The sequence below is a fragment of the Fusarium venenatum genome, assembly GCF_020744135.1.
Source record: "Fusarium venenatum strain MPI-CAGE-CH-0201 chromosome Unknown EDB82scaffold_4, whole genome shotgun sequence".
NCBI lineage: Eukaryota > Fungi > Ascomycota > Sordariomycetes > Hypocreales > Nectriaceae > Fusarium > Fusarium venenatum.
In genome coordinates, this window is record NW_027072132.1 from 6,288,449 (window position 1) to 6,314,291 (window position 25,843).

A 25,843-nucleotide genomic window follows, 5' to 3' on the forward strand; every position below is an offset into this window, starting at 1 on the left:
ACTTTCTCGCCGTATCGATTACAGCCTCCTTGGGGACCAACAACATCATATTGCGCACCTAGCGTGGTTTCGAGGCGTTTCGTGGTGCCATTCATAGACTACTCGGAAATAGTCACCCGCGAATTTACGACGCATCCTTTCACAGCATAGTATGGCATGACGGCTCATTTGGCGCCTCGTACACCATCTTGCAGGTTGTGACAGGGGAAAAGACATGCCTAGAAAACAGCTTTCTTCTAGAAGAGTGGCGCACGGCAAAGGTGTGTGTTGCATTGCAATTTAGCTGTTCTTGGCGTATCAAACAAGCGCCAGTTAATGAGGCCCAGCTGAATTCTTGAGTATGTTGGTCACAGCTTACGCACCCTATCTATTTTCGCCATGGTGCGACGGTTATCTTATGGGGAGGGACTGAGATAACAGAAAGGCCGAACGATTACAATCAAAGGCGAGCAACTGATTACGGTCCGCGTTAGTTTTTTGCCGCCGCGGCTATGGCTTTGTTCTAGACAACTTCCATTAGAATTCGTGCCATCATATACGTTCAGTACAGAACGTTTCAATGTTGAGATCCGCAGACGTTGAATCTCAACTACGGGGTAATACGTAACAGTTTGCTCTCAACTGCCATTACCCCGTGGGCGAATCGCCGACAATCTGGGGCACGTCTCCATACTCTACAAATTGGCCCGTTCTTTGGGATCGAGCAACAGTCAATTGAGGAAATTTCCCAAACGTTTGTACGTAATACAATTCACTTCATCTTGGGACCCGTTATTTTGACATAGTGCAACAAGCAGGGCAGGGCAGGGCATGGCCCCAAGTTAATCGGCGGGCTCGGACATGACCGACTAGGCCCCCTTGCAGCCCCCGCAAAGCCAGTTGAAGCATTATCAATTGTTGCCCCTGACCTTGGAAGCACGGCACCGTAAGCCATATTCCACGGGCCGATGAGGAAACCTAGGTCTTCAATGAATGGCCTGCGGCACATTCTTACCTGACTGGACAGTCTGCTAAGGTTTCTGTTAAGCTTAGAGCAACGAGCCACACCAAAATAGAGTGAGAGAAGACAGGCTAAATTGAGGAATAATAATAGTGACAAGTCATTACTTGATTCACCGAGTATCATGAGACCCGAGTTACAACAAGAGTGGTATTTTTTATCCACCAGGAAGGTTACTGTAGCCACCATTAAGATTCCGACGCAATGGATGCGATGCAAGTCAGCCTTGGCCATTGTTCGAGAAGACGTCGATGCAGAAAAACAATTGTCACGGGACTAGCATCGCACATACACATACTATATACAAACCCGATCTTTAATCCGAGTTTGACACACGCTCATTCACAAAATACTCAATGCGGCAGTTGGACAATGGAACTTTCTGACCTTCCATTCTGGGGGCTATTCTGCGCTTCTGTCTTCCGATACGCCGCGCTTTGAGACCTTATCACTTGGCAGAGAGCAATAGAGGACTATTACTTGTCGAGACTGGGCCGTCGCATATAAAAACCCCCCGTTCCGCCAAGACTTTTGTCAAGAATGTTGGCAACATGACTTTTATTAGTGCTTCGTTTCAGGAAACTGGAGAGACTCATCCTATTTTTTACCCCGGCCACTCGACCTCCAGTCTTTCCCGTCGATCTCGTTGCCCCCATCACTCGCCTCTTGTATCTGGCCTCAACGATCCCACAGCTTGTAGCTATACCGTACCGTACCTTTCAACGATGCTCGTGCTGAGTCCATGCATTGCATTGACATTCTGAGCTTATCTAAACGAGTCCTTTATCGTACGGGATCTTTATTCCAGGGTCTTTGATGGATGCATTCAATTTATAACGGTCAGACTGCACGAGCCATAAGAGGGTCCATTCTTGTGGTTCATTACTGTTGACCTTGAGCATTGCGGGCGTAACAAGGTTCTTGAAGGTAGGGTCCAGTGTCGTGGTAACCTAACATTAACAGTTTGCCCCGTTATGTTGGCTATAGCTCGCGTGATGCCACGAATCGTCTTTGAGGCATTTGAGAATTGGTATCGGAGACAAGATTCTATGTTTCTACTGTTGATTGACTTATATCATTCTTTGGCTTCAAGAGACTCGTCACCTTGTCTACCGAATCTAGTGGCTTGGCCTCGGCACTTTGCAGGCCAAGACGGGATGTTGGTGCAAGAGAATCAAGATCAATTCTTGGTACTGCAGGGTAGGGATCTGATTTCAGCCACATCTGGATGCCCAGAACGCCGAGATATTAGCAGAAGGATGGAATGTTCTATTCGGACGAACTTTCGATTGGTCGTCAATTCTACTACAATGCTAACAACCGACTTTGGACTTTCAACAGTTAAGACTGCCCATCTTCGGCGTACTCTGAAATAAACACTACTTGATAACATGCTTACCATATCTAAGCAGTTATATCCTGTCTCATCATTGTCCAATTGTACTTATAGTAAATTGTGAAGGATAAGCCTGAAACGTATATCCCGATACCAGCTCACTAGAAGCGACCAAAGACCTGTCAGTTTTGACAGGTAGCTACTCTATCCAGTATTCATGAAATCCCGACAGCATGGTACAACCAACGGAGGCAATGATATGCCAGAGATCATCGCAACTCAAGTACGACCACCAGCAACCTTGTCTAACCTGTGATACAAATCCTTAACAAGCCTCGAATTGACAGGATCTGACTCTAGCAAGTTTGAGTCAAGACGAACTCAGGGTCATAATCTGGAGTAACCTAAGTAGACTTGTGGTAGTCAAGAACATGGTTACAGTTGGCGATGTTCCTGCAACTCTACGTTCCTTTCCGCTTGTCTCTCATTCAAAACTGACATCAAATCATATGCTTTCAGCTCCAAAGATTGCTGACGAGTCTGTCTATCTCCCCTCAAGAGTGTTGAAACAACTTCTCATTAAGGCCTCGCCTCGCCTCCTCTCGCCAAGGTTGATGTTGACGGGCAATCTAGAATTGCTCTAATCATTACTTCTATGGTTGCTGATCTTCTGTCTTACATTCAGTTGTCTGGGGAATATGACTTGACAATTGTTGAGAATACCATTACTTCATAGTAAAATAGCTGATGGCTCGAATGCTCTGAACTGGTCGTTCTTAAGCAATGTTCATCATTTCTTCCACCAACCCTCGTTTTCACGTCGCTCTTAAAGCACAGAACAATCAGGTATTCTCGGAGACTTATGTATGGAGATAAAATACTTGACCTCTGGTAACAGTCTGTTAATGTTGATATCCATCGTGCCGCTGTATCTACTATAGTGCCGAATCTATCGCACAAGGCCTGGCAGCTGCGATACTTTGGGTACGGATGCATTTTATAAGTTTTGTTAAAGTATTCCCAAAATACTATGAACGTTTCTTTGCCTCTTGGTCCAATTTGTTTCCCATGGGACCCTCCCTCGGTCGACACCTCTATAGAAATGCTTAGGTGGATTAGCCAGCTGCACTGGTATAATCCTGCCTGTCAACAATCTAAAGCCTTTCCAATGCCAATATTATACGTCTTTCCATGCATCTATGACGCCTCCATATCCTCTGCCATTGAGTCTTCAGGCCATGGCCACGTCAAACTATCTATGTCTAGGGAATTTGCAACATTGAGCAGTTGTTCTGCACTGAGCTCATAGCTCAACCCCAGCCCAAAATCATCACCTGAATCAAGATTGAATGGATCGGCATATCCAGAAATAGTTGCTACGGTTGTATCTGTATCATCAGCTAGCCCTTCTCGTGGAGTGTCGTGACTCTGTGTTACGACCAAAGTTCTTGACTCATTGTTAACAAGAAACTCTTGTAATAAACCTTCCAGCTGTTGTAGTTCTGACGCAACCATGTTAGCTACGGGGTTACCGCGAGAGCACATCTCGTCAAAGAGGGCGTAGGCACGTTGTGTCCATGGAGTATGATCTGGTAATAGTGACGAATCGATAGCAGCCGCCATGAGCAATGCTATAGTCGCGGTAAAGGTTGCATCATGATCGAAGCGCAGGAATGTTTCTTTTTGGGCGTTAGCTTGAGCCTTATCGGCGTAGCGAACAACATACCCAGAAGTCCCTGGTCAGACAGGCTCGAGAGGATTCTGAGAATCTGCTGAGCAGACTCGGTACACATCTGAACAAGACCCATTACGCTCTCGGATTGTAACCAATGCATCAAAGCAACCTCTAAATGACCTAGCCTGGAAAGAAGAAACGTATAAAGCAATGGTCGTGTGGTGAGAATAATGCACTTGACATGTCAGAATCGTCTGTCGAACAAGAGTGTAGAGGAAGAGCTTACTTGGTGCTGTAGAAGATGAAGGTGAGCTGATATTCGTGAAATGCCAGCCATTCCTTCGCTCGATTGAATCTCAAACGATTTATTCAACCGTTCAGTAACGACAGCAATACTCTTGAGCACTGATTGAGTGGCTTCTATATACCGACTGTCGAGTTTTCCTTCGAGCCCATATACAGCTACACGCATGTAATTAGCACATCTTCATGTCTGGATAAAATACACCTACTCTGGTCTATCTGGGCAAGCACCCTGCAAAAGTCGACATGTATCTTGAGAGCCTCTAGCTTTTCTGGCTGTCCTGGAAAGGCAGGAAAACGCGCGCTTATGACATCGTCGGATATACTCAATGGGAGGCCCATTAAAGAACCCATTTGTCGTTCGAGGGTGTAGATAGTCCAGAACATGTGACGGCATTTATCTACATAAGACTTGTCTAGAGCACTGGACTGCATCTCGGTGTGTATTCCGTGTTCTAAACCATGACGAAGAGCGTTGCAGACCTAGTTCTGTCAGTGGCCATTATGTCTCTAAGTACTTGGACAGATCTTACCAGACGGTGTGCTTGTTGAATGTGATCGACGGAATGTAGGTAAATAGCAGCGCAACAAAGGACTTGCATCTCGTCTATGATATTGCACTCGAAGAAGCTAAAGTCTGGCATGAGTTTCATAGCCTGTATGAATAAGTCGCCGCCAGGAGGACGTCTAGATTTGGTAGATTGAACCACAAACGCTTTTCCAAGTGCTACAACAATAAGATAATGAACAAACCAGAGAGGTTCGGCTCGCGAGTACTCTGCAGGATTATCATGGAAGCAGTGGAATCGTTCCATAAAGTTGTCCTCGTCGAACAGAGTATATAGCCATCCACAGTGAAACTTGACTGAATTGATGAGATACAGAGCAAAATCCTTGGCTGGTAGCGCGGTCATGTCGAGTGCATCTCCTGGTGCCATCCTCCTTATGCCATCCCATTTGAAGTCGAACAATTTCCCCTCAAGCCCTGAGAAATGAAGGTTGTGAGTAGGCAATGCTGTTCCCTTGATGCGCTCATGTGTCATGGTCAAGACTCTTCTGTTGAAAGACCAGTTTGAAGATGTTCCCATGAAGAGAAGATGGCTTTTGATACCTGGGACAAAGTCGTAGGTATGGAAGGCCAGAGGATTTATCAAAGGAGCCTGGCCTTGGCTATTAGATCGATGAGTTTGTGTATGGGCTGATGCATACGGTGATATTGAACTTGGAACCTTGGCAAGATCTGGAATGTCGTTAATTGCATCAGATACCCGTATTGATTCACCTTATTTACTCAGTATAGGAACAATCATTATAAAAAGATCACATGTACTCACCTAGCTCCGGGCTTCTCGATTGACCAGCTACATCTTGCTGGTTTGCCTTTCTCTCCAGCAACGCGAGCCTTTCTTGAAGATTGTTGATATACCTGAAGGACTTGAGCTACTCATCGTGAACTATACTTGTTGTCAAACTCACCCTCTTGAAACAACTACTTTGCGAGATTCGTCATCGAAACGACACGGCAACCCTCTTTTATCGCATTGTTGACAGGGTTGAGAACCCGAACATTTGATCTTTTGATCGCGACATCTTACACAACTAATCAGTCCTCATTAGTGATGCTAAACTTGAGTACCATCCAGTAGGAACATACGCTTTAGGAGCACGCTTTCTAGCATTGTTTGGACGTGTGGAGCTAGAGCGCGTAGACATTGACATCAGTTTGAGAGATACGCTGTAGTTAAGTTGAATACCATTGATTGATAGTAAATTGTGTATCTTGTTGTGAATGAGTAACACGCCAGTATCCCTGTGTCCCTCCAGTCCCAAGACGTATCTAGCGAGCAAGTGTCCGCGCAAAGAGCGGGGTAGATTGGGGAAAGATAGGGATCCAAAGCCGAAGACAAAGGATAGAAGGGCTCTAGAAGGTGTGGGTATTGTTCTTGACTTTAGTTGATGGCGGAGTTTTGTATGTTTGATCGTCTACTCTGCCTGATTGCGTTAGAACGTCTTGAGTTTGAAGCACCGTCAAAAGTCCGTTTATTGCCAATAATAACACAACCTTGTTGATACGACATCAGAACAGACAATTCCAATAGAGATAGACATTGGCCTTTCAGCTTGATTAATGCGAGCCACATGCTACAAAGTTGCAAAGAGGTATCTGCAAACCCCTCCCCCATGTTGTAGAAATAAACCATTTTAGATTCAGGTGCATTCATCAGAATGTACTAGTCGCAGAACACATGATATTGGGTTCTTGGCCTCACCTAAGAAGCCACTCAGCAAGAACAAATGCTGTAAAGCTCGAAACAAATACTTCATAGGTACTAGTGTTCTAGTCCCCGATTCTTCCGAGTTTGTGAATGCAACTGGTTGTGGATGGTCCAAGACTCTGGGCTAGTGCGGCTGAAGCTTATGACTCTTTGGTGGCTTGCAGTAAGCTGGCTGAATCTGGACGGAATATTCATGTGTGACAAACACGACCATTTGCCGGAATGAGAGGACTTTTCGCTATTTGTGGTAATTTCTAAGGCCCCAGCTGATTCTTGTGTTATCACTTTGTCTCGTATAAGAGGAAAGCAATGCCCATACTGTTGCGGACCACCTTTCTCATCTGATAAAAGAACCACCTACACCTCTACACCTAAACATACCTCGATACAATACAAACACCAATGTTTGGTTTCAACCTCAGCTATCAGTGGCTTTACTTTACCCGACCTTCAGGTCCTCCGTCTCCTGTTCCAGATGGTCTCGAACGCCACTGGGTAGACACACCTCAAGGCCAAATTGAAGTCCTATCCAACTATCCCTCGATCACCGACAGAACAGATGGCCCTCCCATAGTATTCTGCCATGGCGGAATGGGCTGTGCATGGGTATGGACAGAGTACATGCAATATCTAGCCGCTCGTGGAGTTCCATGCTATGCAGTCTCGCTGCGCGGTCATGGAGAGTCATGGCATCCGTCATACTTCCGTATGGTCTTTGCAACACCTCGAAGTGCTTTGGCGTCTGATCTAGTTGCGGTGATTGACTGGGTGGAGATCCGTGAAAAGGATGAGGTGATGCTTGTTGGGCACTCGAGTGGTGGAGGGTTGAGCCAGGGTATTCTCAGTGATGGCCTGGCTAATGTCAAAGCCCTTGCGTTGCTCGGTGCTGTCCCAGGGTTCGGATCGTAAGTCAATTCATCATATCTTGGCCTCCATTCGAGACACTAACACCGCCTCGCAGAATGGGCGTATACATGAATTGGTGGAAAATGGATCCTTGGTTCACCATTCGAATGATTTTCCATCTCTGGCACTCTAACTCACCTCTCTTACATCCAAAACTCACCCAACGCGCCTTCTTTGGCGATAAATACCCTCTCTCGGCCGTTGTCGACTTCCAGCGTCATATGAATCGCTACGAGGCCTACCTATGGCCTTTCAGCATGATGAACTCATTCACATCTGCATCGACTATTCTGAAGCACATCCGCAACGACGGGACAAGTAATGAAAAGGTTCTTGTCATGGCAGGTACTCAGGATAAGCTGATGACAGAGTCAGTGTCTCGAGAGACAGCTAGTTATTATCGTGAAGCCGGGACTGGGAAGCGTGACGGTGTGAAATTGCTCTTTGTTGAAGGTGCTGGACATCACTTGCAAAATGATGTGCAGTGGGAAGATGGTGCTGAGAAGTTGTTTGACTTTTACAAAGGTATTACTTGAGTACCTGTGTGTAGTTGGATATGTTTGGCGCTCACGACTCCATTGTATACTATTCGTTTCATCTCTTCTTCAATCGACTCAGTGATAAAGCTGTACTGCAAGACCTTCGGTCCAATACCCGTCAACATCTGCCGCTACCAAGGACATCGTGGATAATCGGTTCGTGTCCCGATAGAACCTCCACTAAATTATTCAACTCCCGGTCCGGTAGCGGCGTCTAAATGTGCCGATGAATCTCGTTAGCTGTACTGGAAGAAGAAAAAAGAGGGCCCGGACGGAGAGACAGGGGACTCCGGTGCTAAAGCGAGTTCGACAGGGCGTTCGTCAGGCGGTGTCTCTTTTGTCTCTTCCCCTGAGGCAATTCATCACTTCAATTCATCATCATCAAACAAAAGGAAAATAACCTCCGAGACTTGTTGGCTATCAAGATTCGATATCGGTACTTCAAAGACCCGAAAAGACCGGCCTTGAATCCCACATTCGGAGGCCCTACCGATCTTTACTGTCTTGCAGTAAACCTCGGGCTTCTTCCGTGTCTTTCTTCTCTTTTTGGGTTGCCTCAGGCAGTCACCAGTCCATAACAGCCAACCTGGCGACCCTTCAGCGGTTCCAGCGGTTGTCGTTGTCAGTGGGGGTAGGAGCAGCCAGTCGCAGTCGATCGCTCTTGCTTGGTTCGGCGTTCATAATGGAGGGAAAGAAAGTGCCCCGCGTTCCGGAGCTGTCCGCCGAAGGCCCCTCTTCGGCGGGCTTTACTACGTATTCGGCCGCTACGTCGGCCGATAGGATCTCTCTCTTCTCGGGCCATCTGTCGCATCAGACCTCTTCTTATAACGCAGCTTCCCCTGCTCTTTCGTCATCCACCCAAGCTCGACTTCTATCGACAACCACAGCCAACATGTCTTCTCAACCTGAACACGCTACTCTGCTCATCCCCGGACCCATTGAGTTCGACGATGATGTCCTCAAGTCTATGGGCCACTACAGGTATGCGAAATATATCATTCATGATAAATCAATTGCTAATACCTATCCTCCAGTGAGAGCCACGTCGGCCCTGGCTTCGTCAACACCTTCGGCGAGACCCTCTCCATGACCCGCAAGCTCTTCCAATCGACCGACCCCTCCGCCCAACCTTATATCATTTCCGGTTCCGGTACTCTAGGATGGGATATCGTCGCTGCCAACCTTGTTGAGGCTGGTGAGGACGCCCTTGTTCTTAGCACTGGTTACTTTGGCGATGGCTTCGCCGACTGCCTGCGCGCCTACGGTGCCAACGTCACCAAGATCGACGGTGAGGTTGGTGGCCGACCTCAGCTCCCCGAGATCGAGAAGGCACTTTCCGAGAAGAAGTACAAGATCCTTACAGTTACACACGTCGACACATCAACAGGTGTCCTGAGTGAGCTCAAGAACCTCGCAGCTACTGTCAAGCGAGTCTCACCCGAGACTCTTGTTATTGTCGATGGTGTTTGCAGTGTTGCCTGTGAGGAGATCGCTTTTGATGAGTGGGGTCTGGACGGTGTTGTTACTGCCAGTCAAAAGGCCATTGGTGTTCCTGCCGGTCTGTCTATCTCTTTCTTCAGTGGCCGAGCTGTTGCTGCCGCTCTCGAGAACCGCAAGACTCCTATCCCCGCCTATTTTGCTTCCATGAAGAACTGGACTCCCAGTGAGTAACGCATGTACCCGAACCATGTATATCTTGCTAATGTCGCGCAGTCATGAAGAACTACGAGGCCAAGAAGCCCTCTTACTTCGCCACTCCCTCTCCTCAGCTCGTCCACGCCCTTCACACCAGTCTGAGCCAGATCCTCTCCAAGCCCTTGTCCGAGCGATTCCAGGGCCACATCGAGGTCTCTAACAAGGTCAAGAAGGCCATCACCGACCTCGGTCTCAAGATCGTTGCCGCCAAGCCCGAGGACCAGGCTCACGCCATGACTGCTATCTACCTGCCTGAGGGCGTTGGTGCTCCTGATGTTCTGCCCAAGCTGGCTGGCAGGGGTGTCGTCTTTGCTGGTGGTATTCACAAGGCTATTGCCTCCAAGTACATCCGATTCGGTCACATGGGTGTCAGCGCTGTAAGTTTAATTTATACTTTCTTTTGTAAAATTTGGGACTAATTTGTTTCACAGCTGGACCCTAGCCGAAACCACATGGAGAAGGCCATTAATGCTCTTAAGGAGAGCCTGTTCGAGGCCGGTTACAAGCCTTAAACATGAGACATAAAGAAAAATGAAAAACGTCGTCAACATAACTTGTTAACGACCTAGTGAAAGCTCTGGGCCGTGCTAAGTTAACAGTATATAATGAAAGCAATGGCTGGCCATATTGATTGGTATTTGGATAGATGATGGAACCAACTATAGAGGGTTGGCTTGTATTGTCTTTTATTGATAAAGCGAGCTTAAAAAATATGATACTTTGATAAATACCCTTTGATCCTTGCTTGGTAGTGCTACGCGAATTAACAGTTTACACATTTATATCTTTCGGTCTTGTTCCCGTTGAAAGCTATCATGCATAAATTGTATATGGTCAATAAGAACAGAAGTTTCCAGACTGTTCTGTCACTTTGAATATGAGTTTCCCCCTCAGGTTATGAATAAGAATGCCAGGCTATCGAAATAACCCCTCGGCGCTGTTTTCAGCCGAGAGGGAAATGTGATATCACATCGTGTCAACTGTGAATGCAGCTAGAGTTGACCATACTAAAAGGCTATGGTTATACGATAGGATATATTGGTATAAAGTGAACACATTCAGCTGGGCAAGATTTTGAAGAGTTTGTCGTGATTAAGAACAACTCAAACACGATCCCAATATTCGGACTGCCGCATCCGGTAACATTAATCAATGGTGCATAACTGACAAGAGTGACCAACATGCGCCGTTGTGAAATCACAGCGAATCATGAGATCGATCGGTTACGGTTATGTTGCGCCCAGGAGGCTGGGAATTGAAGTACCACTACAAAAATCCCAGCGTCATGGGTCTGATGGATGGTAGGTGCACTGCGTTTTTGAATGGCTTATTCACGATGGCAGTATCGACCGTTGTGACTGAATAAGTAGAGATACTTGTGATGTTTCTTATGTGATAGTGACATGACATTCATCCTTTCTTTTGCCTGTGTCGTGGCGTGTCGTGCCCCGCTGCTGACAAACCTGGGTGAGGTACCTGAGCATCAGATCTGAGAATTGAAGCTCTTAGGTAGGTCTGGTTGCTGGTGGTTACAAGTGACGCAGCCTACACTGCGGGGCATTTTCTGGGCATGGAACTCCACTAAAGGTGTCCGTTGTACTGTATTCACAGCGCTGGCGTTGAGGTCCACTTCGTCCTGAGCCGCCCGCATAGGTCCAGTCCATTCATGGATCTCTTCACGCTTCACCTCACCTCACCGACGTCGTCCACTTTACCTTAGTTTGCTTCGCCAAAGCCGAACTTTGCATTTCTCCTCTTTTTCATTTTTCACTGCTTCCTTTGCGACGCATTTTCCTCCCGATCATCATACATCCACCATATCCCTTCTACTGTAGAGCCGAGCTGAGCTGAGCTACGCTACGCTACTGCTTTCCTCGCTATAGTTTATCTACCTGGGGCTAGCATTTGCTTGTATCTTCTCTCTCTATCCCCCCGCCTTGCCTCGTCTTCGTTCGCCCACCACAAACTACCTTCTCCAACCACCAACATCTCCATCTCTCCCACGTAACGACCCCCTCGTGAACACCCGACATACAAACACAAAATGGCCGCCTCCATTGAAGAGCTGGACGTCCTCGTCCGCTCCTTCTACGAGGGGCGCGGTGAGCAGGTAGGCGATCTTTTGGCTCTCGGTTTTCACCAACCGCGGACCCCGCGCGTCTATATGGGAAACAAGAGCTAATCTAACCTCGTCAATCGTATAGCAAAAAGCCGCCCAAGCTGCTCTCAACCAGGTTCGTGCATTTCTTGAACTCCTGGCTCGTACAGAACTTTTTTCACTGACCCGACCGCAGTTCAAAGAAGACCCCGATGCTTGGCTTATGGTCGACAAGATCCTCTCGGATGCGCAGTACCCTCAAACCAAATGTGCGTTGTCTCGGATTTGCGCCACCTTCCACGCTGTGCTGCACTCAAGCTAGCTTTGTTCCCTTTGATCTTTGCGAATACATGAATTCTGAATCCACTTGGCTAACAAATTTTTGACAGACTTGGGTCTGCAGGTCCTGGATAATGTGATCATGACAAGGTGGAAGGTACTCCCTCGGGAACAGTGCCAAGGTTCGTCTTGTTTATGATGACAACACAATCACCCTGTCTGACCAGTTTTCACGTAGGAATCCGAAACTTCATTGTCCAGTTCATCATCCAGTGCTCAAGCACCGAAGAGTCTTTGCGCCAGCAAAAGACCTTGCTCAACAAGCTCAACCTCGTTCTCGTTTCCGTCCTCAAGCAGGAGTGGCCTCACAACTGGCCTACCTTTATCAACGAAATCATTCAGTCATGCCATTCCAACTTGGCCATCTGCGAGAACAACATGATCATTCTTCGCCTCCTTTCGGAGGAAGTCTTCGACTACTCAGCTGAGCAGATGACATCGACAAAGACACGCAGCCTGAAGCAGACTATGTGCGCCGAGTTCTCACAAATTTTCAACCTCTGCCAAGAGGTTCTCAACACGGCCACGCAGCCCAGCTTGGTCAAGGCGACTCTCGAGACCCTTCTGCGATTCTGCAACTGGATCCCCCTGGGATACATCTTCGAGACACCACTTATCGACACACTGCGAACCCGATTCCTCTCGACCCCCGAGTTCCGCAACGTCACTATGCAGTGCCTTACTGAGATTGGAGGTCTTCAGACTGGAGGTCCCGGGCAACCCAACTCCTACGACGAGGAGCTCGTCAAGATGTTCACAGAGACTTTGACCACCATTGCTAACATCATTCCGGTCTCTCTTGATCTGAAGAGCACATATCCCAGCAGCAACTCAAGGGACCAGGAGTTTATTCAAAATCTGGCACTCTTCCTTTGCAACTTCTTCGGAATGCACTTGAACGTAGGTTACACGCCATGCTTGCACTGCATTTGTGATTCTAACATGTTTGAAATAGCTTGTCGAGAAACTCCCTAACAGAGATTTCCTTATTCACGGTCACTACTATCTTATTAGGATATCGCAGATTGATGATCGAGAAATCTTCAAGATTACCCTCGATTACTGGCTCAAGCTTGTCCAGGAGCTTTACGAGGAGATGCAAGCACTCCCTATTACGGACCTGAACCCTCTCATGGCTGTCGGCGCAGGCATGTCTGGTGGCGGTGCCCCCAATCCTACCATGCTCAACAACTACCCTCTCCGAAAGCACAAATACAACGAGGTTCTTTCAAACCTACGAGTTGTTATGATTGAGAAGATGGTCCGACCTGAAGAAGTCTTGATTGTCGAGAACGACGAGGGTGAAATTGTCCGAGAGTTCGTCAAGGAGAGCGACACCGTGCAGCTGTACAAGACGATCCGAGAGTGCCTGGTGTACCTGACGCATTTGGACGTTGTCGACACGGAGAACATTATGACCGAAAAGCTTGCCAGACAGGTTGATGGCAGCGAGTGGTCTTGGCACAACTGCAACGTTCTTTGCTGGGCTATCGGATCCATTTCTCTGGCCATGAACGAGGAGACCGAGAAGAGATTCTTGGTCACGGTTATCAAGGACTTGCTAGGCCTCACTGAGATGAAACGCGGCAAGGACAACAAGGCTGTGGTCGCCAGTAACATTATGTATATTGTCGGCCAGTATCCTCGTTTCCTCAAGGCGCACTGGAAGTTCCTCAAGACAGTTGTCAACAAGCTGTTTGAGTTCATGCACGAGTCGCATGAGGGTACGTTGTTGACCTTGGGTCAGCTGTCATTTGAAGTACGCTAACAAGATACTACAGGTGTACAAGACATGGCTTGTGATACTTTTATCAAGATTGCCCGGCAGTGTCGACGACACTTTGTTGCTCTCCAACCTAGTGAGCAGGAGCCCTTCATTGAGGAGATTGTCCGTAACATGGGCAAGATTACCTGCGATTTGACCCCTCAGCAAGTCCACACATTCTACGAGGCTTGTGGCTACATGGTTGCTGCTCAGGGTAACAAGCATCAGCAGGAGCGACTTCTCTCCGACCTCATGGCCATTCCTAATGCCGCTTGGGACGAAATTATCAAGCAAGCAACAGTTAACCCCTCTATCCTCCAGGATGCAGAGACTATCAAGGTTATTGGAAACATCATGAAGACCAACGTTTCGGCTTGTTCATCTGTGGGATCCTACTTCTATCCCCAAATCGGCCGTATCTACCACGACATGCTCCAGATGTACAATGCTACAAGTACACTGATTTCCGAGGCTGTGGCCCGCGATGGTGAACTGGCTACCAAGATGCCCAAGGTCCGAGGTCTCCGAACTATCAAGAAGGAGATTCTCAAGCTCATTGAGGTGTATGTTGATAAGGCAGAAGACCTCCAGGCTGTCCGTGCCCAGATGGTCCCTCCTCTGCTGGACTCTGTTCTGGTCGACTACAACCGCAACGTTGCTGGTGCTCGAGATGCCGAGGTGCTCAAGGCTTGCTCCACCATCATCACTAAGCTCTCCGCTTTGATGGAAGACCAGGTTCCTACCATCATGCAGAACGTCTTTGAGTGCACCCTGGAAATGATTAACAAGGACTTTTCAGAGTTCCCCGAGCACCGAGTGGAGTTCTTCAACCTCCTCCGCGCCATCAACTTGCACTGCTTCCCGGCACTTCTTAAGCTCGATAACAACCAGTTCAAGTTTGTCATCGACTCGTGCTCGTGGGCTTTCAAACACGACAACCGAGATGTCGAGGCTGCCGGTCTCAACATGGCTCTGGAGCTGATTAACAACATCGCCGAGAAGACCGACGTTCAGACCGCCAACGCTTTCTTCCAGCGATTCTTCATCACCATCCTTCAGGATGTGTTCTTCGTCGTGACCGACAACGACCACAAGGCCGGTTTCAAGACACAATCCATGTTGCTGATGAAGCTATTCTACTACATCAACCCTGCCGACGGCACTCAGCCCAAGATTCAGGGACCCATCTACAGCCCTGATCAGGCGCAAGCCGGAACTGATAACCGAGAGTTTGTTGCCAACTTTGTTGCTAACCTCTTGCAAAATGCCTTCCGCAACTTGCAAGCGTACGTTTCACCTTTCTATTTCCATCAATATGTTACAATGCTAACACTTAAACAGAAACCAGATTCAGAGCTTTGTCGAGGGTCTGTTCACACTCAACACGCAGTACGATAAGTTCCGTCTCAACCTTCGTGACTTCCTCGTCTCCCTCAAGGAGTTCGCCGGCGACAATGCCGAGCTGTTTGTCGTCGAGAAGGAGCAACAAGAGCAGGAGGCTAAGAATGCCGATATGGAACGACGACAGAAGGTTGGGGGTCTCCTCAAGCCCTCAGAGCTGGACGACGAGGAGCTATGACTGAACGAAGAACTACGGTCCGAGTTTGCGCCCCAAATTGCTGATGAAGCAGGGTCGACGGATGCAGCTGGGGATGGATGGGAGTTTTATGGACTTTGAAGACTTTGCTAGAGTCGCGGCCCGTCAACTGATTCATCCACCCCACGCACGTCGAAGCACCTCGTCCAAGCGAATTTCTTTCCTGTTATGATACCATATTCTTTCCATAGAAGAGTGGCCAGCCGCCTGCCCATGCCCAGCGCGACGCCCTAGTCTAAATCGGCACCCCCTTGGAAGTTCCAAGTGGGAGAATTAAAGAGAAAAAAAGAAAAAAAAGAAAAGATGAAGGGGCCGTGTTTGAGTTTCTCGTTGGCGATAGTTGTTTGAGTCTACTATCCGACGATTTCAGCGCTCGACGAAGTTGTCACCTGCGCTCTGTTGTGAATCGAATAAAGAGAAACGATATACTGATACAGATCCAGAATACGGTGTCTGCAGGCGGAAAAAGACGATGGCACATGTAGATATTGTTATAGTTTGTACTATGGATAATTGTCTTGTCAAAGAGAAAAGAAAAGGCGAGAGTGTTTTGTTAATTGTGTTTATGAATGTCTCGCCCACTGGATTGAGTTGTTCATTCCAAATCACCGTCTACTGTGAAACTTGTGAAGTAACGTGTTTTTACTCAATAGGCTGTGTCTCTCAAGTGGTACTGTTTCAATTCTGCATCCACCATAGCGGTCATCCAGCCCAGGTAGATAGCGCAGGATCCATACGAGTCAAAGTGAACGCTTTTAGGTACATGTACATACAGTAAATATAGTGAGCCTCTCAGATCCTTTCACACTTGATTGTTCTCCAACTCCTGTAGCGGCCACCGCAGAGCTTCTTGCCAGTAACTCCCAAGATGGCCAGCAATGAGATGTATCAAAAATGCACCCGAATCTCCAACTATCCATACGTGGCGGCATCGATGGAGTAACACGCCGTAGTATGCCAATACCAATAATGCCTCCGGTCGATGTTTGCGAATAGCTTCCACAAAGTCTTCGTGCAAGACGACAGGAAATGCTGACACTGCTTGCACATTCCTACTTGACGGTAGGTTACGATATACGTTGTAAGCCCATTGCAATGTGTGGGCAGCATTATTGCATGCTTCCACTGTCGTAGGGCTTAGATCAGAGTGCTGGATGAGGTCTATCAATGGAGTGCACTCGTCTCCCTTGTAACCGTCTGCTGCGTCTCTGACTTCAAGAAAGAACTTTGCCAAGGGGGTTTCAAGGAGGTCGTTGTAACGGTCCGAGGTTGTAGACCGAACGCCACGATGTAGGTAAACCGACTCGCAGAACCTCTCTATAAAGATGTGGAAGGAGGAGCGATATTGAGTGAGTGTGTCGTACAGCATATGCAAGCTTAGTAGAGAGGAGAAGAGGAACCGGGGGATGTAGTATGTGTCATGGCTAGCTAGCTCTTGAGCATCCTTGTTGAAATATGTGAGGGCACGTGTTTGAAGCTCCGTGGCCATCCGGCGATATGAAGCTGCATTTTCGGGATGAAGCACAGCCAGATGGTCTGCTGATAGGGCGAGTACCTGGTCCAATGCGTAAGGAGCTTGTGAGGACCATTCAAGAGCAATATCGAGAATAGTGTCTATACTATCAGCGCCGAGAAGTGCTGCCTTGCGGAAGTGATGTAGAAGGATAAGATGCTTGTTGGTGAAGACGAGCCGAGGAAAAGCAGAAGAACCTTGGGTACTATCTGGTTGCGGTGTTGATATAGGTGACTCAGCAAAATCCGTGGCAAAAGATTCTGTGAAAGAAGGCAATATCGTCGAAGGGGCCCGTTCAGTGGCGTTTAGGCCATATCCAAGATACGATGGGGGCGGTATTGACGAGGGAGGATGTAAAGCCCCTGTACTCGAGACACTGTCAACAGGACTCTGCAGCCGACTACCGCTATTACTCGTACTGGTCAAAGCCTCATTGAAGGATGGAGTGGCAGCAGATATAGATGGTTCAGGCTGAGCGGAAGTAGATCCCGGTGCGGCTGAAGGAGGGAATGAACAACTCCTCTCACTAACGGTACAGTTGCCGCAAACAGGGCGCTTTTCATCGCATTTGATGTGCCGCCTCTTACACTCCAAGCAACCATTGCGGGACTTGCGATGGCGTCTTCGGAGCTTAGCCACCGAGGTCTTGTCCTCGGCGGCGGGATTAGAATGGGGATTCGGATGCATCGGAAAGGAAACAGTTTGAGTATGAGATGTGGTCTAGAGTGAGAATTGGTTGTTTAGATCAGATCAGATCGGTAGTATCATGACTAGTAGTTCAACCTTGAATTGTGTGTTGTGATTGGTCAACGACTCTCTCGGAAAATATGTATAGATTCGCTGATCGGTGTATATGAAGCGTTCTGATTGTTTTGTCCAGGTTTAGGTTTTCTATTTTTTTTTCGCTCGAAAACGATGGTGCTAGCGACCAGGGATCTAGGTAGTAGATACCCATTTTGAGCGAGGCGCAATAGTACCACGTATGCCTCTGAGCCAGCATTGACTAAAGTTCAGTTACTGGTAGTAGCAGAGCCTCTTTAGGACATAAACACAAAACAACCAAGACATCCCTGTTATTTCCTGCTATTTCATACTCTTCGGAGCATTGCCAGAAAGACCCAAGCTCTCGAAGTCGTTGCTTTCTCTAGAACTTACACATTCGCCATCAAGTTCATGTGAACACATTAGGAAGCATCATGAAGGGAGTAATGACCTATCGCTTGTGTAGTCATTCATTTGATCAGGCTCTTATCTGCTGTTAAATATATCTGCAGGTAGCACAGCCATCACTTACACAGGAAAAGCAAATACGCGTTTGTCGGATTCAGCTCGAATTTTCGTATTCAGCAATTCACCCTATACGCGTATAGCTGTGCTAAAACGGTGTAATATCTAACATGCCTATAATGCCCACAATCACAAATACACTTCCAATGCATTCCGCCTTCAGGTAACCAAATGACATTATTGTTCCAAAATTCGGGGTATATTCTGTCTAATCGTCGAACCCTTTAAACTCATCATCTTTTCCTTCCTTGGCTGCCGCAGCCTCAGCAGCAGCCTTTTCACGAGTTTGTCTCCGAACCTCAGCGATCAGATCGTTCAGCTCCGTCTGCTTGACCTTTTCGTCATCAGTCATCTTGGATGTTGCTTCAGCCTCACGACGCTTGCGTCGCTTCTCCCTTCGCTCCACTCGCTCGTCTTCCTTCTCATGCTTAGCGCTCCAAGCCTCGTTGTTCTTCCGCTTACGTTTAATCTCCTCATTCTTATCTTGCTTCTTTGCGCCAGACTTCTCCTCCTCAAGAGTAGCCTTTCGCTGTTGTTCGCGAGTCTTCTCCTTGTAAGCGTAGTTGTCCCAGTCGATCTCAAGACCACACATCTTGTCGCCTGTCCAGCCCTTAAGTTCAGGCATTCGAGGCATACGTAGCAATCCCCACGCATTGCCGAGATCAGCCCAGTCGAGATCAGCCGCACGGAAGATAGACGTAGCCTGGTGAGCGCCATAACTTCGAGCCCAGCTCACGAATGCCTTTTGAGCCTTGTCGAACAGACCCCTGTCGGTTAATACGAGATCTCTCATCTTCTTGGCAGCTTCGACGGCATCATCCTCTGATGTGGTGATGGCAGGTTTTTCCAATGGTACGATTGGTGTTTTGCGGATCTCCAGAAACTGAACGTAGTCTTCTTCCCTTCCAGGGTGCAACATCACCACCGCCAATCCTTTTCGGCCGGCGCGACCAGCTCGTCCGCTGCGATGAATAAAGACCTTGGGATCTGAAGGTGCATCGATTTGAACAACCAGGTCAACTTGAGGAATATCCAGACCACGGGCAGCCAGATCGGTAGTAAGTAATATCGTAGGAGAAACAGAGTTGAGGAATTTGTTGAAGTTCTTTTCTCGTACTTTAGATGCATGCTTTCCGTGCAAGGGTACCAGCGCAAAACCCTCAGGTAGTATCAGAGGCAGAACATGCTGGAAGTAGTCGACGGCGGCGCAAGTGGACAGGAACACGATACTCCGTTGGGGTCGTACAGGTAGTTGTCGCAAAAGCTCAGCAAGAGCAGGAAGTTTCTGGCTGGCAGGTTTAACCATATATGTCATCTGAAGACTGGCTGGCGTTCTTCTGTCCTCGAGAATACCACCGCCCTTCATCTTAACCTTGACCTCGATCTTGACAGGGTTTCGCAGGCCAACTCGAATAATCTCCCCAACAGCTTCGCTTACACTAGCGCTGAAGAGACCAGTTCTTCGCTGTTTCGGCAAATGCGACAGGATCTTTTGAAGGTCAGGCTTGAAGCCAAGATCAAGGAGACGGTCGGCTTCATCGAGGACGAGCACCTCAAAAGAGGATTGGGGACAATGGACGTGAGGCGAAGATAGGAGCTCGACGAGTCGACCAGGCGAGGAAATAAGAACGTTGGGACTGTGCCGAATGAAAAACCTGAGGTCTTGTGCGGTAGTCGTTGTACCACCAACCAACAATTGGGGCACAATCGCAGGTACAGTAGTTGAAGGACGCTTTTCCTCGTCGTCTTTGAGATGGGGAAGGATTTCGGCAGAGGCCTCGTGGAACTTCAAGAGGTTGAGAAGAACAGTATGGATCTGAGCAGCCAATTCTCGCGTAGGAGATACAATTATAGCGGCGACGTGATGCTTTTTCGTAGGTTCGCTAAGTCGGAGAAGTTTTTGAACGAGAGGAATGAGGAAGGCAAGGGTTTTTCCACTACCAGTGACAGCCTATCAAGATGTCAGAATGTCAATTACACCCTGGAAAGACCGTATTGCTCATACCTCGACTACAACATCTTTGTTTCCCATGAAATGTGGCATTGTTGCAGCTTGAACGGGCGTCATCTGGTCGAAGCCCATAGTTGCGACAGCATCTCGAATCCATTCTGAAAGAGGAGGATTGAGATTATCCCAAGCTCTGGGGCTTCTCTTCTTAGTCTTTTCGGTAGCCATAATCAGCCAAGATTCAACAAGACCAATGTATGGTTACTATAGAAAGTTATTAGTTGGACTGTATATCACAAATCCAAGGCGCATCGACGGACCGTCTTTGACATTCATCTTTTGCGCGAAACATTTCTTGAAATCTTTATCTTATCGACACGTGATCCCCATTCGATGGAGCTAATGTTTGTGGCGCAGGCGGGGTGAAGATGTGGCGTTTTCTGACGTCTCCCTGTCACAGCACGTGCTTATTTAGAGAAGCATTACAGCTCAGATGATGTGGGATTTGACACGGTCCCTGAAAATGAATGATTTAATCTAGGGTGAAGATTTGGCAGGCAGTCAGGTGACGTGGCTTGGCTTGAAATCTGAATTGGTATTGGATAAAAGTCAAGCCAGACAAGATGACGGAAGAGCCGGGACGGGATACAACTTGAATGCGTGGTGGAAACAGTTAATCTTGTTTTTAATTTCATATGCTTGCTTTTTTCACATGGAAGCTGGTGAGACTTGTAAAACAATACTTTACCAAATCTTTACATGAGTATAACTTCAAAACCGAGGTGTTCTTTCAAAAAGAGGACCCTCTCGTAGACCATCACATGCTTAAATCTGTATACATGTGCTATTATATACCTTGTAAAAGGCGGTGTCCCACTATGAACGGGATACGGAATTGAACGCCACAGATACGTATCTCTCGAGACCCAGAATGAAGGAAAAATCTACAACCGTTGTAGCCAAAGCCAAACTTGATCGATACAGACGAATACTATCCAACAGAAACCTCGCCCTTCTGCGTTAGTTCCAGTATCCTCTTTTAACCCATTTCCAGTGTCACGCGACTTATCTTTACCCTCTCCGACTCTCATTTACTGCTTGTCTCAGCGCCCCCGTCACCTGGTATCAGCCGCCATTCTCACACGCACGCCCACCTACGTTAGTACTCTACTGTACTATTTTGACGGTACTGTACATGTGTGCGTGCCCCGGTCATCGACGTCTTATACCTCCGAACCCATCATGCGGCGGGGGATCCAACCTCCGTTGCACCCTTGTTAATCAATCTGGATTCAATAAATATTCAATCTCCCAAATCAAAATCTCGGCCAAAACGTAGTCCGAGTCCCCCGAAGCGGAATAGGAATTCGAGTCAGAGCCTGAGCCCGAGTCAGGGTTACGGCTACCAAGACCAACTACATCACCAGCATCATCCTCCGCAGCAACAACAACAACAACAACAACAACAAGACAATCTTGGTACTGAGCATAACGGCCAGTCACTACGCCACAACCAGCGTCGACATAGCCACGACGACACGGACGATCACATTCTGGACCCTGGAAAGCGACAACATAATCGTCCCGCTCACGGATCCTCCCACTACGACACCCCAAACACCTTCACCATTTCCTCCCCATCAGAACCCATCACGACGGAGCGCTCATCGCGCCGTGATAAATATCTCCACTCTACAATACCCAATACTTTCTGGCCTCCTGGCTTCAACAGTCTCCGACGTATAGTTGTCGGTGCCATCTACTGCTCCGCGCTCCCGCCCTTCTCACTCACCATGTCGTCCCGATCTAAAATCCCGGAGACGCCCCGTGTCATCTCGCCGAGTCCCACCCCCTCCGAGCGCGACGCCTCCGACTACATGGGCCCTGTCACACGTTCCGCAGCCCGGAGACGGACACCCACTCCCCAGCCGCTTGAAGAAGACCCAGATGAGGATCTGCCCGAGCCCCCCGAGTTTCGACGGGCCCGAACCCGCAGCCGCTCGCCGATCGATACAAACGCCGTGACGCGCTTGACAAAGCGGACAAGCACTGCTGCAAAGGCGGGCAATATATCCAAGAATGCCATTCCAGAAGAGCAGAATCCAAATGGCGCCCTGAACGGCAACGGCAATGGGAAGGCTTCCACATCAAACGGTCATCTTGCGCCTCCTCAACCCACAACGCCAATAGGATGGTCCTGGCGCGACTTCAGTCGCAGTCCCAGTCCACTCGGTTTGATTCCCATCCACCGACACTGGAGAACATTTGTGCACAAGCACGAGGTACCCCGCAAGGTGCTGCACGTATCGATTGGATTTTTCGTCATTTGGCTTTACGTGACTGGCACCCAGACAACCTCAGTGACTCCATGGCTCATGTCAGCGCTCATTCCTATCACGACGGTCGACTGGCTCCGACACCGATACGCTTCTTTCAACCGCTTTTACGTCAAGGCTCTGGGTGCTCTGATGCGTGAGAGCGAGTACTCCGGCTGGAACGGTGTCATCTTCTACCTTTTGGGTGCCTGGATCGTTCTCTACGGATTCCCCAAGGATATTGGTATCATGAGTGTTCTCCTTCTCAGTTGGTGCGATACAGCTGCTAGCACCTTTGGTCGACTTTGGGGCCGATACACTCCTCGCCTTCGCAAGGGCAAGTCTCTCGCTGGCTCTACCGCTGCGTTCCTCGTTGGCGTCGCTACATCGTACTTCTTTTACGGCTGGCTCGTGCCCACCATCGGCCCTTTCCCTGGCGACGAGAACTTCATGTTCAAGGGCATTCTTTCGTTGCCCAAGACCATCTGCGAAGCTGTCGGCGTTTCGCAGCAGCAAACCACCATCTCTGGCGCAGTCGCCCTGGGCGTTATGAGCATCTGGTCTGGCTTCGTGGCTTCTGCCAGTGAAGTCGTAGACATCTTCGGCTGGGATGACAACCTCACGATCCCCGTCCTTAGTGGTATTGGTATCTGGGGATTCCTCAAGGTTTTCTCATAGACTATCAAGTCTTGTCAATAGAGGGCATGACAGCATCTTATGTGCATACACAAGTCGTTCTCTGTCTCTTATCAGATGACGGCGCATATGAGACATTGACAAACGCATACATGGAGCGCATTAGTCTGGCATTGTACATGCATCAGGGGCATACGCATATACTCTACTCTCTCCCCTCGTTTCCCCATCCGTTTTTTGTTTCTTACTCCTTCTTCCCTGTGGAAACGATGATCATTCTAGCATGGGTCTGCTAGAGATGGAGTTTACATCGGTCTTTCGGGAACTTTGTTTTTCTTTGTACTTTTTGAGCTAAGCTTGCGAGATGGGGATGATGCGCAGAAGAGAAAGGGGAAGCTAATCCCCCGTACACAAAAATATTCATCATTATTATCCGCTTTGGGTACGTGGCCGCAAACCTTGGTTTTGGGGCTTGCATGCGGTGTTACATCGGGAGAATATATATATATATATACTACATATATTCCTTGGGGCAACGGTGGGAAACCTTTGGAATAGAAACTGGAGCGGGAACGGAACGGGCATGGTCAGGTGTGATATCCTAGGTACAGGTAGATCGAACGGAACTACATAGGTATCTTGTTTAAATAATGAAGACGAAACGCATCTCCTTTTTTTTGTCGGCAAAGGTCAGGCATCATGACAATCCTGTGATGAACGGTCAGGTTCCGCCAAATTTGACGTCTGTTGTACAAACGCCGTACGACATTTCGTATTTCCTCTCAGTCTCTCCCTGCTCAACGGTCTGACTGATACGTTGGTACCACGAGGTGTCCAAGCAAAGGATTCCGGTGATAGTTACAACTGCCTAGGCTGGGAGTACGTTTCACCGCGTGCGTCCAAGGCTCAACAGGATGGACAAAAGGGTTCGGGATGCCAATCATCCGGGATTGGGTTGAGTTGCACAGGAATGTTTAAAAAGGGTTCTTTTTTGGCATTTCGGGAGAATTACCCTGGGCATGGTATTTTGTCTCTCGGTTAAGTCCGGTCGTTGAGAGTTGACTTACACGACATTGATCATGACGGCGGGGGAGGGAGAACGGGAGCATGGAAGTCTTTCTCAACACTGGCAGGGGGGGCGAGCTCTGCTTACAAGATGGTTGCCTACGTCACGAATTATCAGACGAGATGCAAGATGATTTTGAGTGATTTGTTTAACCAAACCCCTTGTGCATTGAGTGAATACTACCTATGTAGCTGGGCATGTGTAGATAGAAATGCTTGTCGTTGACAGTAGTTAAGAGTAGGTAGATTAGATATTAATTCCTCCGGCGGCAAAGCCTCACATCCGTTCACACCATCTTTTTAATGAGAAGAAAATTCCATTTAGTTTGCTTCTCTCTTTAAAGCTATCATCCTATAAGATGGTGCCCTATCATCAAACCCCCTGTACAGAGTTGCATCTTCCCCTCCGTGTGCCTGGGCCACGCCTTGCCGCACACAACGGCGCTGAGTTGTCCGTGCGTGATGGAGGGAGGCGTGTAGGTTTATAATATCTGAGGGCATGTACAGATACGCTTGGACAGCTATGTTGCAATAAATTTTCTCTCTTTGTAACTTGTTTACTTTCTGTCGAGTAATTCCAGTCCAAGAACAAAAAAAGTAAGTGACATGATCAACTGTCAATGGCTTCCTCAAGTGGAGATTGTGGATGCGTTGTTAAAGTACATAGGAACAACACCCGCCCTGCCATGCAATGCAAATGCAATGCGATGCAATGCACTGCAGGACAAAAGCACTCGGCTTCTTGTGGAGGAACGAGCCACCCGTGCTTCGATTCTTTCCAATCTCAACGAATCTCGCATCAGCATTCGGCTCCAGTCATCGTCTACAGGTTCATCTCGTGGCCATTACCTCAAATCGATCAGTTTAAGGCGGGCAGATCAGACGACTTCAGTGGATTCCGGGAAAGCAAGTCATCAAAGCACAGCAGCTTGAGCTCGATCTGACATACAGCTTTCAGCACAGGGCTCGCAAGTCATGCCACCTAGGTGATGGGCTCCCGAGCTTGATGGTAGGACTGGCTATCCAAAGAGTATCGAGACGCGATCATCAGAAGCGCACACAGCTAATAAAATCACGAGATGTTGGAACTAGGATGATGCTCGTTTGGTACCGATGGTTATCGGCTGTAGCGCAAAGGGATTCCAAGTCCGGGGACGCAGTAATGGTGAGACAGGAGAGCGAGTCGCTGTGTTTCACGATTAAAGCAGCAACCCGCATCGGGTGTGCATGAGCCGTGACAGCTTCTGAGAGCTTAGTGATGGCTTCATATTGTTAAGAGCGGGTGGCCACAGGAACCGTTGGAAGACGTGTCACGGTGGCTTCAAGTACCGTGGGAATGGACAAAGGCAGTAGGTGCCGCTGCTGCAGAGTCCAGAACTGCCACCGTTGAGTTGCAGCCTTGAAGCTGCACAGAAATGGGGCATCGTCTCCATTCGTAGGTGTCAGTCAACCAGACGGGCAGGCCGTGGTGCTCCAACCTTGCGCAGGATGTTGGTTTTGTTGCAGGGCTCGCGTTCGTTGCAGGAAGCTATCTGCTCCCTGATACATGA

General features: G+C 48.3%; 7 protein-coding genes across 7 annotated transcripts; 4 read left to right on the forward strand and 3 right to left on the reverse strand.

The window, feature by feature from the left end:
* Positions 1–3,319: 3,319 nt before the first annotated feature.
* EDB82DRAFT_517454 (uncharacterized protein) lies at positions 3,320–6,099 on the reverse strand. Its single transcript, XM_025725290.2, has 8 exons — positions 5,969–6,099; positions 5,791–5,913; positions 5,649–5,740; positions 4,848–5,596; positions 4,524–4,797; positions 4,298–4,473; positions 4,063–4,246; positions 3,320–4,015 (listed from the first exon to the last, which is right to left on the reverse strand). The coding sequence occupies exons 1-8, from the start codon at positions 6,031–6,033 to the stop codon at positions 3,534–3,536; spliced, it is 2,145 nt and encodes a 714-aa protein (XP_025593903.2). The 5' UTR covers positions 6,034–6,099; the 3' UTR covers positions 3,320–3,533.
* Positions 6,100–6,992: 893 nt separating this feature from the next.
* Positions 6,993–8,032, forward strand: EDB82DRAFT_530575 (Alpha/Beta hydrolase protein; the record flags this gene model as incomplete). Its single annotated transcript, XM_025725291.2, has 2 exons — positions 6,993–7,495; positions 7,552–8,032. 2 exons carry the CDS (start codon positions 6,993–6,995, stop codon positions 8,030–8,032), a joined length of 984 nt encoding a protein of 327 aa, XP_025593904.2.
* A 544-nt stretch (positions 8,033–8,576) lies between these two features.
* On the forward strand, positions 8,577–10,473 carry EDB82DRAFT_350196 (pyridoxal phosphate-dependent transferase). The gene is made up of 4 exons (XM_025725292.2): positions 8,577–9,016; positions 9,070–9,698; positions 9,749–10,107; positions 10,162–10,473. The coding sequence occupies exons 1-4, from the start codon at positions 8,718–8,720 to the stop codon at positions 10,240–10,242; spliced, it is 1,368 nt and encodes a 455-aa protein (XP_025593905.1). The 5' UTR covers positions 8,577–8,717; the 3' UTR covers positions 10,243–10,473.
* Positions 10,474–11,774: 1,301 nt separating this feature from the next.
* On the forward strand, positions 11,775–15,511 carry EDB82DRAFT_548647 (CRM1 C terminal-domain-containing protein; the record flags this gene model as incomplete). Its single annotated transcript, XM_025725293.2, has 8 exons — positions 11,775–11,840; positions 11,935–11,964; positions 12,025–12,097; positions 12,218–12,289; positions 12,346–13,067; positions 13,123–13,891; positions 13,949–15,218; positions 15,274–15,511. The coding sequence occupies 8 exons, from the start codon at positions 11,775–11,777 to the stop codon at positions 15,509–15,511; spliced, it is 3,240 nt and encodes a 1,079-aa protein (XP_025593906.1).
* A 593-nt stretch (positions 15,512–16,104) lies between these two features.
* EDB82DRAFT_517462 (uncharacterized protein) lies at positions 16,105–17,987 on the reverse strand. The gene has a single exon (XM_025725294.2). The coding sequence runs from the start codon at positions 17,727–17,729 to the stop codon at positions 16,332–16,334; it is 1,398 nt and encodes a 465-aa protein (XP_025593907.2). The 5' UTR covers positions 17,730–17,987; the 3' UTR covers positions 16,105–16,331.
* A 205-nt stretch (positions 17,988–18,192) lies between these two features.
* EDB82DRAFT_517465 (ATP-dependent rRNA helicase SPB4) lies at positions 18,193–20,771 on the reverse strand. Its single transcript, XM_025725295.2, has 3 exons — positions 20,598–20,771; positions 20,335–20,541; positions 18,193–20,280 (listed from the first exon to the last, which is right to left on the reverse strand). Exons 2-3 carry the CDS (start codon positions 20,503–20,505, stop codon positions 18,538–18,540), a joined length of 1,914 nt encoding a protein of 637 aa, XP_025593908.2. The 5' UTR covers positions 20,506–20,541; positions 20,598–20,771; the 3' UTR covers positions 18,193–18,537.
* A 437-nt stretch (positions 20,772–21,208) lies between these two features.
* On the forward strand, positions 21,209–23,270 carry EDB82DRAFT_481189 (uncharacterized protein; the record flags this gene model as incomplete). The annotated part of the gene is made up of 3 exons (XM_065608155.1): positions 21,209–21,296; positions 21,332–21,476; positions 21,617–23,270. 3 exons carry the CDS (start codon positions 21,209–21,211, stop codon positions 23,268–23,270), a joined length of 1,887 nt encoding a protein of 628 aa, XP_065463538.1.
* Positions 23,271–25,843: the final 2,573 nt, after the last annotated feature.

Bases quoted from the DNA above. Each gene is read 5' to 3' on its own strand.
- EDB82DRAFT_517454 (XM_025725290.2), bottom strand. From the start codon at position 6,033: ATGTCAATGTCTACGCGCTCTAGCTCCACACGTCCAAACAATGCTAGA. The intron at 5,914-5,968 runs GTATGTTCCTAC...AGGACTGATTAG, and splicing joins AGAAAGCGTGCTCCTAAAGC to TTGTGTAAGATGTCGCGATC. The intron at 4,798-4,847 runs GTAAGATCTGTC...TGACAGAACTAG, and splicing joins TTCAACAAGCACACCGTCTG to GTCTGCAACGCTCTTCGTCA.
- EDB82DRAFT_517465 (XM_025725295.2), bottom strand. From the start codon at position 20,505: ATGGCTACCGAAAAGACTAAGAAGAGAAGCCCCAGAGCTTGGGATAAT. The intron at 20,281-20,334 runs GTATGAGCAATA...ACATCTTGATAG, and splicing joins ACAAAGATGTTGTAGTCGAG to GCTGTCACTGGTAGTGGAAA.
- EDB82DRAFT_517462 (XM_025725294.2), bottom strand. From the start codon at position 17,729: ATGCATCCGAATCCCCATTCTAATCCCGCCGCCGAGGACAAGACCTCG.
- EDB82DRAFT_350196 (XM_025725292.2), top strand. From the start codon at position 8,718: ATGGAGGGAAAGAAAGTGCCCCGCGTTCCGGAGCTGTCCGCCGAAGGC. The intron at 9,017-9,069 runs GTATGCGAAATA...CCTATCCTCCAG, and splicing joins AAGTCTATGGGCCACTACAG to TGAGAGCCACGTCGGCCCTG. The intron at 10,108-10,161 runs GTAAGTTTAATT...TTTGTTTCACAG, and splicing joins GTCACATGGGTGTCAGCGCT to CTGGACCCTAGCCGAAACCA.